The sequence below is a fragment of the Excalfactoria chinensis genome, chromosome 1 (assembly GCF_039878825.1).
Source record: "Excalfactoria chinensis isolate bCotChi1 chromosome 1, bCotChi1.hap2, whole genome shotgun sequence".
Lineage (NCBI taxonomy): Eukaryota > Metazoa > Chordata > Aves > Galliformes > Phasianidae > Excalfactoria > Excalfactoria chinensis.
In genome coordinates, this window is record NC_092825.1 from 115,038,284 (window position 1) to 115,058,875 (window position 20,592).

Here is a 20,592-nt window from a genome sequence, read left to right on the forward strand (position 1 = left end):
CAACCAGGCTCTCATTTGGAATATTTTCTTCCAGGTACCAAATAGAAACCGAGCTTCTTCCACTGTTGTTTTGCACAAAGAGATCAATCGAAAAAGTGCACGGAGGAGGGAGACAGAAGGGAAGAAAACCAACCAAACAAGTCGCCACTCCTTCACAAGATCCTAAAATTAAATGATGACAGAGAAATTAACCTAGGGCCTTACCTGGACAGTGCTGGAAACATGTGCTGGCTTAATGCACAGCTGCAATTAAAAAACCAAGGAGTAGTACTGAAGAATACAAGCCACGTGTGTCATCTGAGTGGCGTGTTCTCTTGCGTGCTTCTTGCTGATGTCACACCTCCGTTCCTGAGCAAGGGCTCCAAAGCTCAGGGACAAGAGTGAAAAAAGAGCTGGATCTTTGTATTGGTAAGAATTATAGCCAGTTATAGACCATTGCAAATGTTTTCTGGAAGAGAATACAGGTGTTGTTCATGAGGACTCAAAGGTAGGTCTTCAGTCACACCTGAGTGGATGATCAGTCTGGGGATCCAGTTAACCCTGCTCTGCCTGACCTAACACTCATGTTGTTTTTCACGCCTGACAGTACTGCAGTCAATACCTAAGGCAGATTTCCCCATCACACCATAGGTTTTCAGTCTCCAAAGATGGGCTACTCAGCCACCTCCACTGGGAATACTAAGGTGACCAGGAACCAATGCAAAGATATCTAGTTGGCTCAGGGCAGACATCTTCCCTGCAGGAACTCAGTCACCGCTCAGCTGATGCAGACAGAGACCAGCAGCTTGCCTGCTCTGCCAGTTCCTCCACCTTACTGATCCTATGCTCCACTATTCCTGCCTGCCTAGGGAATGGTTCCAGGTCTTTCATTCACATTCCCACTACATGAGGCTTCTTCCCACCAAGGCAGTTTACTGTTTCCATATCCTCACTGAATGTATGCCAGGGCTTCTCTCCGCCCAAGCAATGCTCTCAGAGCAGCATTTTTCATCCACCCAGCACAGGATGGGCTTGAAAGTCCTGTTATACACGATACAAGATGCAAGTTGCTGATGATACAGCAAAAGCAAAACTTTGATGTTAAAATTGCAGGCATCAACATCACAGAGGAGTGCAGAGCCAGCATTAACTTCTCTGAAATCAGCAGGAGAAGCAGCTGGATGTAATCGATGCATTCACTGGTCATTATTTGGCTGTTGAATTGGGTCATTTCTCCTCAGATGGGACAAAAAACACAGAGAAGCAGCAGCAGCTTTATCAGGCTCTGTGCGTTCTTAGAGTATGGAAACCATCACTTAAGAGTATAAATAAAGAAAAGCAATTGGAGCATTAAGGTTTGGGGCATGTTTACAATTTAAAGAAAGCATACCAAATGTGTTTTACTTACAGCATCTCATATCAGAACCTAATTTTATATATGCCCCTTAAGTAACCACGTTTCTCTTCTTGTTTTTCCTGTTCTGACAGGATCACTAACACTGAGAAAAAGTAATTTCTCTACCCGTGTGGTTTTTGGGCTGAGCACACCTCCTAAGTACATCTGGAAAGGTTTGTCGTGGCCTCTCGAATCCCAGAATTAGCAAAGGAAAACTATTCCCAGCCTACCCCGCTTTTACAAAACGAAGCAGGTGATTCATTCTTCAAGTGAAGTTCTGCAGAGCGCTGCCTCATTAAAAATGACAGCAACAAACTAATGGTAATTATTTGGGTTGCTCCTCCTCATGCAGTGCTAGTTAGAAGCAACAGCTTCAAAGTACCTTATGAGTCCTTGAATATATTTAGGTACAGTAATACCTACATTTGTCTTTGCGTGTTCTACAGCTGGATGCTATACATAGGGCCCAGCGTGGCTGCTGTTGCTTCCCAGGGCGTTGGTAAGTAACCAGATGCAGTTCATCTTCCTTTATGCAATGGCTGTTGCAAAGTCAAAAAGTCAATAGCACCGGAGTGTCCAACAGTTCAAGGATGCGCCTCGCAGTCAGGTGATACACTCTTGCACATGGGGTTATTTTTGTAAACACACGAGGTAAAAATTGACCTATTGTGCTGTACTACACACACGGCGCCATCAACTGGATAGGAAGACAACCATTACCCACCTCCCTTTGGTTTCATACTGCTGTCCTTTTGCTGTGTTTTACCATCCACACAACTCCAGCCCTTGGCATAACGTGGTTTAAAAAATGGCAACATACTTGCTTTGGAAACATAAAGACATATCAGGGTTAAAAAGGCCTACAAAATGAAGAGATCTACTTGTGTTCACCTCATTACTACAGAAGTAGAGCAGATGCTTTCCTCTCTGATCAAACTTAATTTTAAATTAAACACTGCATAGTCTAAATATTTGTGAGCATAACAGTCACCATTTGTGGTTCTTTAATTCCAGATATGAGATCCTAAACCGCTTCTTTATTACCACAATACCACATGACTTACTTTGTATCTGTTAACTAGAAGGGAAATCAGGCCTTAGAAGAACTGTGCTTAAGGTGATTTGTAGTTGGGAAAACATTTAGTAGCAACAAAAACACTTTGAGAAACCAAACATCCCTATGTTTGAAACAGTCTTCCATGGTGGAAATTATACGAGGGCTTCCTGTCCAAGTAGTTAATTGAAACAATTTTAACTAGTACTTTCTTAGCATTAGAGCAGTTAAAACTACTTGGCTCTTTTCAGGATGAACACTGACAATAATTATAGCTATAATCTTTCTCAGTCTCTTCACAAAAAGCTTCTGCAGAACTGTGTCATTAGGACAACTTTCTGGAAGTAGCGTGCCTATAACTCACTTGTGGTTAATGGATCCTACTGCATTTTACTCATTTTTCTTTATATTCAGGACTCTATGAATGCTTTGTCACAGCTTACGATAGATGACAAATAGAACATAACATTTTTCATTTATACATCTAAGGAAATTGACGTAACGATAAAACTACAGGAAATACCCATGTCTGATACAGATTAAACAGGCCTTTACAGAACAGTATTTAATTCCACATTTTACGTGCTGCGCGGAAGAATACGTTTGAAATCTGGATAAGTCTGAAATGTTTTCCCCTCAATATGCCCTCCTTCCAAATAAACAAGCCAATTTTATACATATCTACAATATTTAATAGAGATGTCAAAACCAGCCAAAGTCCTACATAAGTCTTTCAGCACTTAAAGTTAAGAGAAACATTCAATTTGCTCTTCCTCAGCAAAATTAAATGGAAACAAAACAGTCATTGAACAAAGGGAGCATTAAAACCAATTCTCTCTGTGGGGCAAGGTATTATCTTAATATGGCAATTTAATAAAAACCTCAGGTTAATTCAAACAGGTAGGAACTCAGTTCTTATTCAAATGCTCGAATGTTTGCCTCCTAATCATAACTGATCGATAATAAATCAGCAGTTCTTTTGGAGTCTGAATTATTATTTTTTTAAACATCAGAAATTATTTGTTGGGATCTTCTATACGTTCTTTGGCTACATGTGTTAAGGAGAATTTAAATACACATGAAAGCTAGCTACAAGTAACTGAAAATAGTACACATTTACAGATTATACAGGAGTCAGAGTGTAAATGCAGGGAGTTATTTTCAAAGACAAGGTTATATACAAGATCAATGTCTACACCCCAAACATCAGGCTGTAGACAAACTCAACTGAGATTCTCAGACTCGGAAATCTTGCAGAGCTTCTTGATCACCCAATACCTCAAAAACTAAACTGTTGCTTCACGTTATCATTTCTACTTATTAGGTATAACCTGCAGTGTCTGTCTCCTTTTTTTCAATTAAAAGAATAAAGAAGTTCAGATACTGCTCATATGAAGAACAGAAATACTGGTTGTATCCCAATATGGAATTATACAATTCTATATTTTCTTGCCTTCTGAAGGTCTTTAGGAAACAAAATATGAAAGAGGAAATCCATATCAGTTTGCAGGAAAGCTTTGGGGTAACAGTGATCTTGTGAAAAACGCTTAATTTTCTTCTTGCAGCATTTCTTCTATTTCTTTATCCCAGTTTTCATCACGTTTTTCTGATTCTGTCACCACTTCATACTCCTGCAGCTCTTGTTGTAATTCCTTTTCCCAGTCAGCAGTCTCTTCTGCAAAAGATGAGCAATATCTTATACTATCAAAAAATTGATTGTCACGTGTTATTTATATAAACTAGAAACTTGATTAATTTGCATCGAGTCTATCTTTTCTCTTTTGAACTTTATGAATAATTCTTCAAAGCAAAAGAAATTCCCATCTTTATCTTCTGACTGACTTAACTTTGCTAACTAATTTCCTACAGACTTGCAATTTAAGTGAACCTCTCTTTGTGCCTTTAAATGTTGGCATGGGAAAAAGCTGTGCTATTTAGAAAGTAATGAAAATAATACGTTTATTGAACATACTGTTAGGAAGCAAATCGGGATCAAATACAGTGAATAATTTTAAATATAGCTGATATTCTCCTCACTGACATTTGTAGCTAGTCAAACCAACTTAATCCAGGTTAAAGGTAACCGTATTTCATACCTCAGGGCAAAAAGAAAATGAGTCAGAAGGCACTCCTATGTTGTTAATCTGTTTAATTAACTCTGCCTTTGATATGAAAGAGCATGGGGGAGGAGGTGGGTTTTTGCTGTGTTACATGTTGGTTAGTACTTAAGCCTAGATATGAAGGTGGGTAATTCCACAGTCCAAGTCATAAGGTCAGCTGAGATTTATCTGAACAAATTACTCTTTAATGACTTATTGAAAAGCTTCTATCAAAAAATCTAGATGCAAGAAACCAGATTTCCTCAAGCTTGGCTGCGTGTTAAAAAAAATAAAGTAAAAATAATAATAATAATAATAAACCAACAATTTCAGAAAACAAAGATTTTGCAACATCCAAAACACACTGGAAAGCAAGTTGTGAAAAACAGAATTAACTATTGTTAAAGTGTCTTCATTATAAATAGTTCACCATGTATGGCCAAAGTCACATCATTAGACTGTTCTCATTCATCTGACACCAACATTAGTGCTTCTGAATCACTGTTTTAGAATAAGCCCCATTTTTTCTCCTCATCTTATTCTAAGCTATTTGTTAACTTTTAACCATTGCAAATGCATGCATGTAAGCTTTTTACAACAAAGGCACTGGGCAAACTCACAACCTGGTGCAAGTACTTGGTTTAACAAAAGCCTGATTTCCAAATAATGTAAATACCCACAATTAAATAAAGAAAAAATACATGCCGATAAGAATCTAGTAAAGAGGACAAGGAGGAAGAAGGTAGACAAAGGGTAGGAAGGTAGACGCTTTTATGAAAGAGCCATCTACAAACTTATTTGGACTGGAACTTGTCACAAATAACGTTCTGCGAGAGACATTGATTGCAGAAAGAATTATCACTTATTTCATTCATGTCTGAAGAAGGGTCACAAACCTAAATGTAATTACAGTACATACATAGATTTAAGTCAACCAAGACAGAAAGTACTGGTAGTTTTACCTTCTACTACTGAAGTCTCTTCTCTCTTTTTGTCTAGCACCAGTTGTTCCATTTCTTTTCTTAGGTCTTCCTGATTCAAATTACAGGCATCAAAAGCATCGCTCACAAATTCTGACACACCTGGACTTGTGGAAATCTCTTCCTCATCCTGTAATAAGATAGTTTTTTTACAAGCTTATCCTAAAAGTGGGACACGGAATGGCACCAATATAAACCTTCACTCGTGCAACTGACTGTCTTTTAGTTACAGACAGAAAAAAACACCACAAAATAAAACCAAATACATTACTCTGTCAATTCTATTAAGAACATTCTCTTAAAAACAAATTCTGTTTTTGTATTGTTGAGAAACAAGAATAAGCTCTTAAGTAGCTTAGAAATGAACATAATGGACTGATACTAAGCTTTGACCATAATTCAGTAACAGCTTCCTACATGTAGAAAAGAGATAGAGGGGACCGTTCTTTGGAAGTCTTTCCAGTCTAATTTAGTCCATTGCATGTTATTGCCAAGTGAATCCACAGCTCTGCTTTTGCCAAGAGTGTTCTCTGGCACTGATTTTACAACCCAGAAATGAACAAGGGTCATAAGGTGTCTAAGTTAAAGGCTTTGCAGTATCAAAGCTACTCCTGCTGTTGCAATGAGGTAATATTGCTATGGCAATATATGATTTCCTGCACTTAAGATTGACACTGGAGAAAACATAGCACACATTTTTTTTGAAGGCCTCCCTTGTGTTTATACATAATGCAAACCTTCTACTCTCAATGCTTTGGAAACGTTTCTTCAGATGAAAAAAGACAAAGCATCTTTACTATTGCAATGTGCAGGATACTAATGAAAGCATAGTTCAGATACACTACTGTTTCTACTACTGAAAACAAGTATCAAAACAGAACAGTAGTATTTTAATGCCAGACTGTCAGATATTGTTATAGTTTCATATCACAATTTATTCAATAGGATGGATAATTACTTAAGAAATGACAGTTTCACACAACAAACGGCTTATTATATTATAAAAATATAAGCATTTTTACCTCTTGAGATTTCATCTGAGGCTTTATTGTTACAGGTGGTGTTTTTGGCCGTATTGTTTCTAGCAGGAGGGGAAAGAAAAGTCATTACATTTTAATATTAAAGATCTCATTCATTTTCAATAGTTACTAAGTATAGGAGGAAACATTTTAAAGTTTGAGAAAACCTGGTGGGCAAAGGCTGAATTCAGCTCTAGGTGAAGTACTTACAACAAAAGCAAAAACAGAGCCATAATTTTCTGTTTTTAATTAAAGGCAAATTCAGCAAATCATTTTCTTATTATGAATCTAAAGGTAAATTACAGGAACCCTCCTGCCCCACTAAACAATCCAAAGAACCACATAAATAGGAATAGCTGGAAGAATGCCTTCTATAAAATGCTCACAATAGCAATACATGCTGCAAAAGCTTTGAAGTTACAAAGGTGTAGACTTCCTCAGAAAATCCAGTTACTGTACAAAAATTCAGTTTACTGTACAACTTAAAGCTCCCTTGCCTGTGTACTTGTACTGACATAGGTATTAGTTAGCTCTTAGGTACAGCAGACTATATGTGTGTGCACACCCCTGAACCTGAACTACGCTAGAACACTCCAAAGTCTTACCTTATTTCACACAGGCAGAAGTCACTGAAAAACAAACTCTAGAAGCTGTTCCAAATGTTCTGGTAAAAGTCACTGTACGTTCTTAATTTAGTAGCATGGTGCAAAGGAGACAATGGCTGCTTACAAAGAAGGAAAGATCTTTTTCTCAGAAAAAGAACACTCCAGCTTTTCTCCCCACGCGGTTAGTGAGGTAGAAGAGTCACAATAATAAGCCAAGCGGCTTCAAAAACAATTAATGCACAGGGCAAGTTGCAGTAGGGATGAAGTGCTTGCTTAGCAGTTTATTTGTTTAAACATGCAAAGCAGTTGTGAACTTGCAGCTGTGTTTACTGCAGGTGGATCCTTCCTGCTTATGCAGTGATTTTTGAAGAGGGACTTCTTTCAGGTTTAATTTCCAAGATCAGCTCTAATTATAATAATTTTCTAATTGGTAGCTGTCGCTGCTTGTAAAGCTCATCTACTCAATGGCCACTGCTCTGTCACATGCTCTTTCCTCCTCCCCTTCCTTAATCTTCATAGGATCTGTTATTGTACCCAATACTACATCCAAAAAAGTCCCACTACTCCTGACTCGGGGAGGCTGTAGAACATGACACAAAACTTTGCTCAACAGTGAGTCCCATAACACTGGGAAAGAGATGTGCCTCAAGCTCCATGCCTTCTCTCATGCAGATGCAGCACGTCCATTTTGTACTGGGCGAAGCACCAATCCAGAGTCACTAACAGACCATTAGCATGGCTCTGGATCCTAGGTTGGCATCGTCTCTTCTACTGCTGATGAGACAACTTAATTTCCAAGTAAACAGTTCTACCAAGAGAAGGAGCAGAACTTGGCTTTTTTTTTTTTAATATAGAACATATATACACATGGCTTCTAGGCCAGAATATGGAATGTTTTCCTATTATTCACCCTTAACTATCATGATTGACATGAAACTCTGTGAAAACAACATGCAAGGAAAGAGATGAAATGGAAGGCAATTAATTCTATTGCACAGACATGAGTCAGCTTTGGAAAGACACTGAACATTATGAGAAGTTAGCAACAAGCAATTACTTCTAGCTTTAACCTCCAATTAGTGAATTCAAAAAGGTCATATAACATATAACACAATTCAGAGCTCTCCGAACCCAGTAAATATATCTTTGCCATTACATAAAATATAGTAACTGGGGCAGTAAATCTATTTTCATATCCTATACTGGTCTTCTGAATCACATGAGATCCTTAACGTAAGGATCCTTAACAGGTCAGAAGGTGATGCGTTCCACCCCCCCTTCCCCCAAATGAAAATGTTTCATTTTCAGTCATAGTGGTAAGTTGCTAGAAAAGCTCTTTGGGTATTACCCAACAACTTTGATAGGAAATTTCCAAGTGTTTGGATGATTCAGAGGTAACAGTTCTGTTATTTAATAAATTGAGGTGCTCTGTCTCTCCTGCAGAGTTGAGACATTTCCATTAAAAACAGCAGCACCCTTAACAGTGTCGCAATACCTGTGAGAATACAACTATGCAATGAAGACTCCATTGGCACCAGTCTGCTTTGTTCATTCTAGATGGGGACCTTGCCTATGCTAACACACATGAACTATGATAGAATTCAAAGGAAACAGAACGAGCTAAAATGACAGAATGAGATAACATGACAACAATCAGCAAAAAAAAGTTTGAGGAAACTACAATCCATTTTTGAAAAAAAATATATTCTATGCAACATGCCACCCCAGCTGTTATCCCCTGATAACTCTCCCTTCACCCCAAAGATCAGCTACCTGTATCCACGGAACCAAGGCCCAGCTGAGTAAACTTAGCTCAAACCGCACAGAAAATTAGCAGCTTGTGCAAAAGGGATGTGAAAAGGTACATATGAAGATAAGAAAAGTGAATTTACAGACTGAAGGAGACAAGATGGGATCAATAGCAGTGCAGGACTCAAGAAGAAAAATAAAAATATGGAAAGATATAATATCTGAAAAAGGGAAAAGGAAGTCAGTTTGACACTGATCAGTTGATTGTCAGTCATCAGCTGTCATCAGGACACCAGCACTGGTGGGTCTGATGATTGCTTTTTGATGTTGGGAGGATATATAAATCTGTTCCAAGGTACAGCAAAGGCTTCCTTCTCCTGCCCAACGCCTACCCAACCTGCAGATTCCTCTGGGGTGATGAGTGTACTCATTAGACTATGATTTTATAAGCTATGACTGTGTCTTAGCCAGAATCTGCTTTATACTCTAAAGCCGCTTTTATTCCTGCTTGCAAAATTTGTCTGCATGCAGGTAAAGATGCTCAGTGAGTCAGAAGAGGATCAGTAACTATATACCAATATAAATTGATCAGCATAACTGAGAAAGCCTATGTTAAGGTAGCTCGTTCATATCAAGACTGAATCTCAAGTAGCCTTATGCACCCATCTTGCTCCAATTCTTTAATACATTGCATGCCTTTCCATGTCCTACACACATCTGCCTCCACAACCACAGTAATTATACCCCCATATCACTGACTTATTTCCATCTGACCTGAGGCTTATGCAAAAAAGTGCTTAGACAAGTAAGAGCAAAGTGCATGCCAGCTGGCTGGGCTGGCTAGTGCATGCTGCCTTACAGGTAAACCAAAGCTACCTCTGGCTTCTGACAGGTCAAAATAGTGCACGAGAGACCACTAGTGGCTGAGACCTGTTATAAATCAAGTACAGCACCTCATCTCTTGGGACTTGCATCATGATGACAAAGTTGGCTGAAATAGGGAAACTGATTAAGAAGCACTGAGAACCGCCTTCTCCGTCTGGAAGAAACAGGCTGAGTATGGTGATAATCCAGGATAAAAATTTTGGTCAGTAAACAAATTAATGAGCTGTGACAGTACAAATCCTTTCCATACCTGACAGTTGACTATCCTCTTCTCTGCCTTTGTTCTCTTCTTTTCCTACTGCTTGCTGTTGAGCAGCAAGTGCGGTGAGTTGTGCAGACTGTTTAATTAGGGATACTCTGTAGAAATAATTCCTCCAGAACACTTCCTCCTTTACACTAGAGAGAACAAACAGATACTGATTACAACATATGGAAATACAGCTCCTCTTAGCATCTACCAATGAACTAAAAGGTAATATACAGAGGGAAGGAGTAAGCAGAGCTGTCACAAGTAAAAACTTCGACATGTGATATAAACAATTAAAAAAGATAATAAATCTACCATTATACAAATTCTTGATCTCTTCCACAACAGTTACACTGGGCTCAAAATACAATCAGCTGTTATTTAAAAAAAAGAAAGCTAACATAATGCAGTAATACATGATTTGGTAAAACATTATGCTGTTATATTCCTCTGAGTTTCTTAATATTTTCATCATTTCCTCTACAAACTCAACACCCTTTTAACTATCTTTATCTGTACGTTCCTTAGACCTCAGGTGCAGCTGTAATCTTTGATTTCCAAAAAGAAGCCAGTCCAAGATGACAGTAGAAATATTCCACAACCTGGCACATCTTTCAGCATGTCTGTGGGATCTTCCATAATTAGGAAGTGCCATTTGGGAAACAGCCACACCACAATCAGGCAAACAAACAAGCCAACTGAAAAACATCAAAACCACCTATTGAGAAATGAAGCAGGGCAGGCAAGGAGAGCAGGACCAAAGGCTTAAGACAGAGCATCAGACACAGATCTGATGAAGACCTAAAATATGCCAAAGAGCTGACAGAACAGAAACAGAACAGAAGCAAACAGCAGGAAAGGGGTTAAAAGAATAAGTAGAAGGGAAGCTTTATAAAACAGAGACGCTCACTAAAAGCATTTTATTTTCCCCCTCCTTTTTCCATTCTCAGACATGGAGACTAATATCGGGAACTCCTAGTTAACAAGAATGCTGTCTGTTGAATGAAACAAGCTTAGAGAGCAGAATCTTGGATGGGACAACAAAGGAGAACAGAACTAGAATAAAAGTGGGATCAAGAAGCTATACTGGAACTGACTTTAAGTGCTGGGACACTTAAGCATATTTTAGTTGTTTCTGCTGGAAGGGGGTAACAATAAACAGCATCTCTCGTTTCTCTTGCTTACAATAATACTGCTTTTCAATATATTTTTTTTGCCATTTCTCCAGGGGGCCTCTGACAATCTGTGATCACCTCCTCTGGGGTGTGAATTACACCACTTTGATTAAAATAAATAAATAAACAAGTATCAAACCAACAAACCTGCTGCTGCATTTATCTTCGGTTGGGAACTAAACTTGCAATTTAATACAGTGGATCTAGAAAAAAATTAAGACCTCTCCCATACTGAAATCAAAGGGTCCTTAGTAAATCTGAATTTCTTAAGACTTCCGCTCCTTCCCTTAATTGCTAAGCTGCAATGCACATGCAGTATTTTATGTATTTGAAAAGGGTAGACACGAAATACAGAGGAAGCAGATAAAAGAACTGAAGGAAGCAGGAAAAAAGAATAATACACAAATATTTACAGACACGCTGAAAATACAGTGATGAAGTTCAAAAAATTACTTACTGTTTAGGAACAAGATCAAACCTCATCCTATTGAGAAGCTGATCTTCTTGTAACATCACCATTGCAACAGGGTACATTTGATCAAAGTCAAAATTAAACTGAACACCTGCTGGAGGATCCCGCAGAAAATTTCGTTTATCCTTTGAAGAACATATTACAGTCATTAATTGACACCAGAAAAAGGATATCACTTTTCACCAACAAGACCAGCAAAACAATCCCACTTCTCACATAATTTTATCATACCATAAAACTGTAAATTTCTCTATAAAAACAAAAAAATCATATTGTTGATCTTACAGTAAACAGAATACTTACTGCTGATAAGGCCAGTATTTGTTGTTGAATTGTCTCTTCCTCATTGCTATCTACCCAGGGAGGAACTGCTGCTTCTGTTATGGAAAGGAGGAATGTATATTTGTTTTTGTGGAACTTAGAAAAAAAATAAGTCACAAAAATAAGCAGCTTTGCATCACTGTTAGTTCATCGTTCCTTTTTCCTCAACTAAGCTCAAGCCATAAGTGTTGGGGTACTAAGTTGTCTTTGTAAGGATCTATGAGTGCATACAGTAGTTCTGAGTAGATGGAGTGTTCTAGAATAGCTGAGTTAGGCCTGTAGCTTAAGAGTTAGTGGGCGCGGGGTTTAGGTAGGTGTGTGTACAGGTTCTCTCGCGTGCATTGGGTTTTGCACAGCGGGTGTACGCATCTGCATGGGATTTAGGATGGTATATAAGGAATATGACGCAGCAATAAATTGAGAGAAGACATCATGGCATCCATGTTTGTGTCTCTCCCCCGGACAGTCGAGGTCCCAGGATAAGTTGGGTTAATTGGCGAATACGTCACATAAGGCTTCTGTAAAATAAATCAGGATCCATGCCTAGAGTGATCAGAGGTAAACAACACTTTAAGTAGTTGCTGGCTTAAGTCATTTTAAAACAAAATGTATGTTCCTATATGTTCAGCTAGAACTGCCTCTTAGTTTAGTTACTGCAATAACAGCCATGCAGCTGGGTAATCTGACTGCCAAGAGAAATTTCTAGATGCATTTTAAATGTGCAAACTTTGCCTACATTAAGTTTTCAAAATAATTTGCTAGTATATTAATTTTCAAGCACTCAGAGGGCACAAAATCCTTACAGAAGGAGAAAAATAGTTTAAAAGTTCATTATAAATTACAACAAATTGTACCTGGAATAAACATACTGCAGTTGACCCGCTTTGTACATTTACAGATATAATACATAATATTTCTGTAGGCTGTACACATACAAAAGCTACTCTACACTAGAAATCTCTTCATTGTCAATGTAAATTCGACCAGAAGAGATACAGTAACTCATCTGAACCAGTTAATAAATATTGTGCATTTAACTATGCTTTTTGCCTGTACAACTGATATAAGCAAGTTCTTTCACCCTCATGGATTCCCATGCTGATACTAATGTTTCTTCCATTAGGCCATCTCTATCTCCCCTTTACTGTCAATCCAGCTACCTAGTTTCATGAGACTTGTAGAAATAGTTTTGAAGATGTCAAGGTTTACTGATACAGAAAATGCAACATACAGACAGCATGATCACAGAAGTGGCACTGTAAGAGAAAACCGACACACATATGCTACCTACAGATGGTATGAAGAAATTCATCATGATCCATTTAAAGTAGCACATTTTCTATATCAATAAAGCCACTAATTATTCAGATTGTAACACATTATTGCATTCAGTCACACAATACAAAAGATTAACCCAATGCAATGATGAAAAGTTTTAAAGATTTAAAGTTCCAAATAGGTTCACTGATCTCAGTAGCACATAGGAAGATAATTCAAAGCATCTAGATCACAGATAATTATAAAACAAATGAGTTATGGGAAAGCAGAAGAGCAATTATGCCTTCAATACACGCAGCACAACTATTCCTACAACGACTCATTAGATGCTATAATGCAATGCCTAACTCACATTTTCTATTTCATTATGAAAGCATGATATGATTGCTAAAGCTTAAAGGAAAGTTAATTGGCATGATAATTTACAGCAAATACAGACTTAAAATTCAAAGCAAGCCTAAGAGATCAGCTTTGCCAGCAAACTAATCTTTTAGTTGATTTTAAAAAGCTGAGTTTGGTTAAAAAACAAACAAATCTAATCTTAATAGATAACGTAACAATGACATTGCTTAAAAACATCATCTTCCTATCCCACAGTATATGTTAAGTTTGGCTATAGAAATGTTTCTTTACACAGACATCTGATGGACTGTGCTTAGATGCAGCTCAAATACCCAGATATCTTTAACATTTTAGTTTGTTATGTCATGCATTGCTCAAAATAGCACACATTACCTGATTTTTTTGTTTGCTGCTCTTGGACAAACTTCTTTTGTTCCTTCTGAAAGTCTCCAATAATTGTCTATAATAAAAAGCAAGAAACCTCAGTAAGTAAAACATACTATACAAACACACACACACTCCTTCAAAGTAATATTTATAGCTTTATCAAGTTCAGCAGATGAAAAACAAAGGCAAATCCCAGCTTACAGACCTAACTTAAACACCAACATACTGTTCATACATTTACACACATTTCATGTATGAAATAGAGACAAAAACAACCACCTGCTTTCACCAACACTTCAAGATATCCTTGGCCTTGTAGAAAGATTCAAGAAATATACCCACTGCAATAAATCAGACCTATAAAATTGTTAGGTATGACTTTCAGTATGTGTGCTTAGCTGAATGCTGAAAAATGTACAGCACAAGATTATGTTCAGAAATATCCTTTCCAGAAATTAACATTGAAAGAACTGAAAATGGTCACAGAAGAGGTACATGCTTGATGTAAAACAGTATCATACATTTAATAGTGAAATGCTTAGGGATTTCTGAGGTGGGAATGCCATAATCTAGGTAACAACGCAATACTGTAAGGACATTTCATTCAGCGATTCAGCATTTTGGCTTTAGATTAACATCAGTGAGAGAACTACTGCAGTGTCTATGATAACAGGAGATTGCTGCGGTTCCCTCTGGTTACAAGTTACCTGTGTTTTTAGTATTTACAGAAAAATATATATATAGCATAAGAGAAAAGCATTAGGATGCTAGACAAGCTATAATTCTATTTCTCAATATGTATACATTTTAGTCAAAACAGGGAATTCACATTACCTAAAGAAGAAAACAGTATTCTAGGCATGCGAAACTGTGGTAAGTACCTGCAGCATGTTTTATAAACATTAATGCTTCTGTAATAAATGATCAAACAACCTTCTTATCTATTTTCCCTCTTTCTTTCCAGCATATGGATTTGTGCTAGGTAGACTCTATTCTATTGGCATAGGAAACATAACTGTTATCATACACAGACAGTTGTCCCTAAAAAGTCAACAAAATTTGGAGATAAGCTTTAATCACAACCAAATTTTAGAAGTGTCATTTGCTTACTAATTTGGTAGATGACATGAACATCGATTATATCAAGAATCTGAACATAATACATACTGTATTTTAAACCAACAAATAAGGTAATGCTTTAGTTCCCCAAAAAAGATATACGGAACAAAGCTGCAGGAGGAGGGAGCTGGCTCCATCTTGCATTCCAACACTTGTGGATGCACAGACTCACCACAGCTGGGTTGTTTTTGGTCAGTTCCCTTCCCCTTCCAAGCTACCTTTGCTCACAAACCAAACACTACAAAGTACTGATTGTTTTTACTTTCTCCTGCCAAGTTCATAACTGAAACACTGTTAGAACACTTGCTGCAGAATTTAAACAATTGGAGCCAGCAGAGAAGAGCTGTAAGAGCAAAAGATCATTGCCAAAGCAGGGGAGAAGAACAGGATCATAGTACGCTTTTTCATTTACTCACTGGTCTTACAAAAACATACACGTGTAGCTCTAGGCCCTTACTGTACAATATCCACAAAACTGACCTAATTCTGAATCTTGCTCTAGGGAGGCATCTAAGACACAGAGGCTATATAATGTCTTCCCACTTAATTAGAAAAAGAAAAGTATTTACATCCCAGACATGACTAACTGTCCAATTTTTTCAAAGTTCCTTCCTGTTTCAGCATATATATACACATATATATATTGTTTTCACATAGAATCACGAGGTTGGAAAGAACCTACAAAATCGTCTAGTCCAACCATCCTCCTATCATCATCACTAATACAAGCTACTGAACCACATCTGGCGCAGTGGTATAAGCTGCTGCCTGCGGCACTGGAGGGCCCGGGTTCGAATCCCCCCTGTGGCGCAGGGGTAGAAGTGCCGCTTCGCTACACGGGGGGCTTGAAACCCAGGAGTTGTACTCGATGATCTCTAAGGTCCCTTCCAACTCTCACGATACTATGATACTATGATCTTGTAACACCTCATCCAGATGCCATTTATTATTATCTTTCTCCAGTACAACTATATCCTGAAGGAAATGAATACTGGTGCAGCCCTGAGTAAAGCAGAGTTGACCATTGCACTTCTACCCTGAACAAACATTTTGGTGCCGTCATTTATCACGGCAGGAGATACACGCTACTGAAACACACAATTTCTAAAGCCAGCTTAAAGAAATTTTATTACATGCCAGATTTACAGCACAACAGTAAGCAAGCAGATATTTCTGACCAAGAATTGAGAAATAAAATACCTTATCAATGATACTGTCAATCTTCCCTTCTTCTACAGACTTCTTAATGGTCTGTGCTGTTTCGGCAACGGATTCAGATATCTTTTTTGTGGCAGCAGAGGCAAAATTGAAGAGGTAACCTTCAATATAGACAAGAAGAAAAGCAGCTGAAAAAAGATTTCTCTTCATCCAAGACTGGTACCAGATTTTCCTTTCTCTTTAAACACTTGGATACCTATTTGAAGTCTTCCTTCTGAATGACTTAACCCAGCTTCTAACCTACAGAGAACTGCTAAAATCCATTTATCCTTTTCTAGTTCACATACCATTTAGTGATAATCAAACTATAAGCTGGATCAGAGTTTTCTGTAAATCAGATCATTATACTTAGTAAATCAAACATTCATAATAGCTCAATATAGTGCTTTCCTTTAACTTTTCTGATGCAATGCATCTTTCACAATTTCACTTTTTTTCTGAGACTTTAAGTAATAAAGTAACTATAGCAACAGTATTAAAACAATTCCATTTTGTAGATAATCAATGTGCATAATACTGTCTCATGAAGTGAGACAACGAAATGCATGAAAATTCTGATAAGGAACATGTCAGATTCCTTTAAAATTCTTAAGATAGAAGCTTGCCCATCTCTACTTGGTGTCTTCTTTAGAGCTCCATTACAAACAATGTGACACTGTTTATTCCTCTGAACAGGTTCAGGGTTAAGTTGCACAGGCAGTTACCCGGTACTGTAAAGTTCTTAATTAAAGGAGTTAGAAGAAACTTGAGAAGGTAAGCAGCAAGACCTCTACCAGGAACCCTTAGAAATATTAAATACCAGTTTATTGACAGAGGATCTTAAAACAGCACTCGCCCTGCTTACTTCTCAGATAATTATACAATGTCAGAAATACTTTAATCAGATATATTATTTCTGTAATATCACTGCTACACTATAAGTGCCAGAGTAAATAATAAAATTCTAGGGTTAGAAGTGAAGAAATAACGATGGATCTAAACTGCACAAAAATTCAAGTTCTTTATAGGTTTGAAACATAAAATAGTAACAACAACAACAACTTTAAGATGTTAAAAGTAATTGAATTGTTCGAACACTGCTGTTCAACACTGGTAGAATGAGGTACTTGCAACATTCAAGCTACCTTCTGGAAAGCTGACTGTTGTTCTTAGAACCATATATTCTTTCTTAATGTTATCACCAAATCAACACTGAAAAATGCAAAGGTTTAGCCAAGTCCCTCCACAAGCCAAGTTTTTTGTTTTTTTTTCTTTAATTTGTACTTATTTCTATTACAGAAATTTCTATATTATTTCTATTCTATTTGTGGCAACTAAAACTAAACTATTTTCTAGCACTTGCTAGCATCTTTCTTATCTGTTTATCAGGCCTTACATCCCATCACATGCTTTCTATTGTACTTTAAAAAAAGTCTATTTTCTATGTTTTGCATAGAGAAATACATCACCACCCCTTAGAACAACAGAGAAAACAACAGCCTAGTATACTCTCCCCTCCCCACAAGCTTTTATTGGCTCTTTTGTGTATCCCTGGAACCTTTCTAATCCCCCCTCCCTGGAAGCACTCAAGGCCAGGCTGGATGGGGCTTTGAGCAACCTGGTTTAGAGAGAGATGTTTTCTTAAAGGTCTCTTCCAACCCAAACCATTCTATGATTCTTTCTATGATTCTAACATTGAAGTGCTTTAGGTGCAGAAGTCTGAAGCATTTGCTGCCCAGCAACACTTTGGTATCACGGAGCAAAGCAGTTCAAGCCAGTCCTACAACTAGCCTAAAGGACTTCTTCTTTCCATTAAGGACAAACTGAATATTCTTATGCTAAAGTACTTAAAAAACCTCAGCAAGAGGTGGAGCTTAGCCTCAGAAGAATAGTTTTAGTGGTGGAAAAAGAAAGCTTCCACATCCAATTGACTAAGAAAGCTTCACTTCATCTTGGAAGCCTATGTAAGAATATGTATCCACCAATATTTCTATCACTTATTGATATCAACAAACTTTTCTAAACCTTTGTAATGATATAACAACAAGTAAAAAAGAATGTGAGACTTGAGTTTTACCAGCAGAATTTGTTATGTGCTAGGAGAGTCTCACTCACAGCTACTTGGGCTGTTAGACCTTTTCTAGAGTCATCATCGACTACAACAGCAGCTTCCAAATCCACACAAAAAAACCTTTCCGTCCTGACCTTCTTTGTTGTCACAGGCAATGGATCCACACTTCACCATACCAAATTCTTACTACTATAGCAAACTATGGGAATCATAGAATCATAGAATTACTCAGGTTGGAAAAGACCTTGAAGATCATCAGGTCCAACCGCAGCCTAACCAGTAGCCTATCTCTTAAAAAACAACAACAAACCTCTGCTAAATCATATCCCTGAGTACCACATCCAAACGGCTCTTAAACACATCCAGGGATGGCGATTCAACCACCTCCTTGGGGAGCCCATTCCAGTACCTAACCACCCTTTCTGTAAAGAAGTTCTTTCTAATATCCAACCTAAACTTGCCTTGGCGCAACTTGAGGCCATTTCCCCTCGTCCTGTCACAAGTCAGTAGTGAGAAGAGACCTGCCCCACTCTCACTGTAAGAACCTTTCAGGTACTGGAAGACGGCAATAAGGTCTCCCCTCAGCCTCCTCTTCCTCAGACTAAAAATAAATGTTGGGATAAATGGGATAAATGTTTTTGTCGCTAACATCCTATATTCTTCCACCTGAAAATTCCAAGTACCCTTCAGGACAATCAGAGTAGTAGTAGACCTACTCAAAAGAACAATCAGACACCTGACCAATCATTACAGTCAATTTGCTGCATTTCAGGAAGCTCAAAACACGTATATTAAAGAAACACCTCAGACTGACGTCTCAGAAGACACCGAGCCAGAATTTCAGGGAACACCTTTAGTACGGAGCTACACTTCGTATTAATTTTACCTAAGAATCTACACTAGCAATGCACTGTTCCTACCTACAACCAACTACAGCCCTACCTCTCTACAAATGAGTTCAACAAAATAATCAAACAGGCACTGCATTCCTATAAAGAATTACAGAAACGCCCACACCACTTGAAAAAGCGTGTGATTTGTATGTATGCATTGCTTTACTCATAGCGCCAATACAACGGGTAAAGAAATGCTGTTCATTTAGTGCGAGATGATAACCTAAAGGAACACCTGAAGCCATTTGCTTGGTTACTATCTCAAATACACAACAAATGTTATACAATGGCTTCTGACACCTAGTGAGGAAGCAGCATTTAACAGGGCACAGAACAAACAGCAACTCCATCTCATTACCAGTAATCATTAATTGAAAAGAATCTCTGAGAAACGAACAAACAAACCAAATAGCGGAGGTGATATCGGAGGAGTAGCTCAGTTTCAAAGTTCTGGCTTTATCAGTTACATAGGACTGCTTGAGAACTATGAAGATTGGACAAGCTGTACAGAAAAATCGCATCTTGTGCAACACACCCAGAGTGATGCGTAAATATACAGTCATTAACAAGTGTGACTTAGGAGAGATGCGAAACAATGATACGAGAAAAGATGAAATAAAAAAGATCTGTGAAAGTAACTGAGATAGTTTCCTATCTAAGCTAACCTGACCCAAATTATCATTTACATCTGGTAACATTACATCTGCCTGGGGGCTTGTTCTGATATTTGCTTATTTTTCAAGTATTCTGGTCACTTTGTGTTTACTTTGCATCACTATGCAAGCTACACTGGGGTTATAATTACCTACAGAGAAGGCAGCTCTTTAAGTGTGCAGAGATAACCATTTAACCTAAAACCTACATGCAATCGTTTAGCTCAGTTAAAGCTCAGTGCCAATGAGAAGCACCAGGGGATTTACCAGTAACCACGCACTGAACTGATCTGCCTTCACTCCTGTATCTAGTCTGCCTTACTGTCACTATACCACGGGAGAGTCTGGCCCAAGCAGGACAGGACAGGACAGAACAGGACACTCACTGCCGAATCCCTTGGCCTGGCTGAGGAGCGCGTCCGTATCCTCCTGCGGCTCCGCCCGCTCCTGGCTCTGCACTGCCGGCTCCGCATCCAGCTCCTCCGCGGGGCTGCTCCCCTCCTCGGCTACCAGCAACTTCTCCTCGCCTGCCCGCTCCAGTCCCAGCCAGCTGCCCAGGCCGCGCAACATGGCGTGGAGGCGGCCGCGGCCGCGCAGGCAGCGGTTAACGGCCGCCCTAAGAAGCGGACCTCACTCTCCACACGGACTGCCAGCCCGCTGGCTCCTTCCGC

At 38.4% G+C, this 20,592-nt stretch overlaps 1 protein-coding gene across 1 annotated transcript; it reads right to left on the reverse strand.

Moving 5' to 3' along the window:
- Nucleotides 1-1,255: 1,255 nt before the first annotated feature.
- SYAP1 (synapse associated protein 1) lies at nucleotides 1,256-20,503 on the reverse strand. Its single transcript, XM_072330386.1, has 9 exons — nucleotides 20,308-20,503; nucleotides 16,308-16,426; nucleotides 13,995-14,061; nucleotides 11,964-12,037; nucleotides 11,646-11,785; nucleotides 10,017-10,162; nucleotides 6,531-6,589; nucleotides 5,491-5,638; nucleotides 1,256-4,104 (listed from the first exon to the last, which is right to left on the reverse strand). The coding sequence occupies exons 1-9, from the start codon at nucleotides 20,489-20,491 to the stop codon at nucleotides 3,977-3,979; spliced, it is 1,065 nt and encodes a 354-aa protein (XP_072186487.1). The 5' UTR covers nucleotides 20,492-20,503; the 3' UTR covers nucleotides 1,256-3,976.
- Nucleotides 20,504-20,592: the final 89 nt, after the last annotated feature.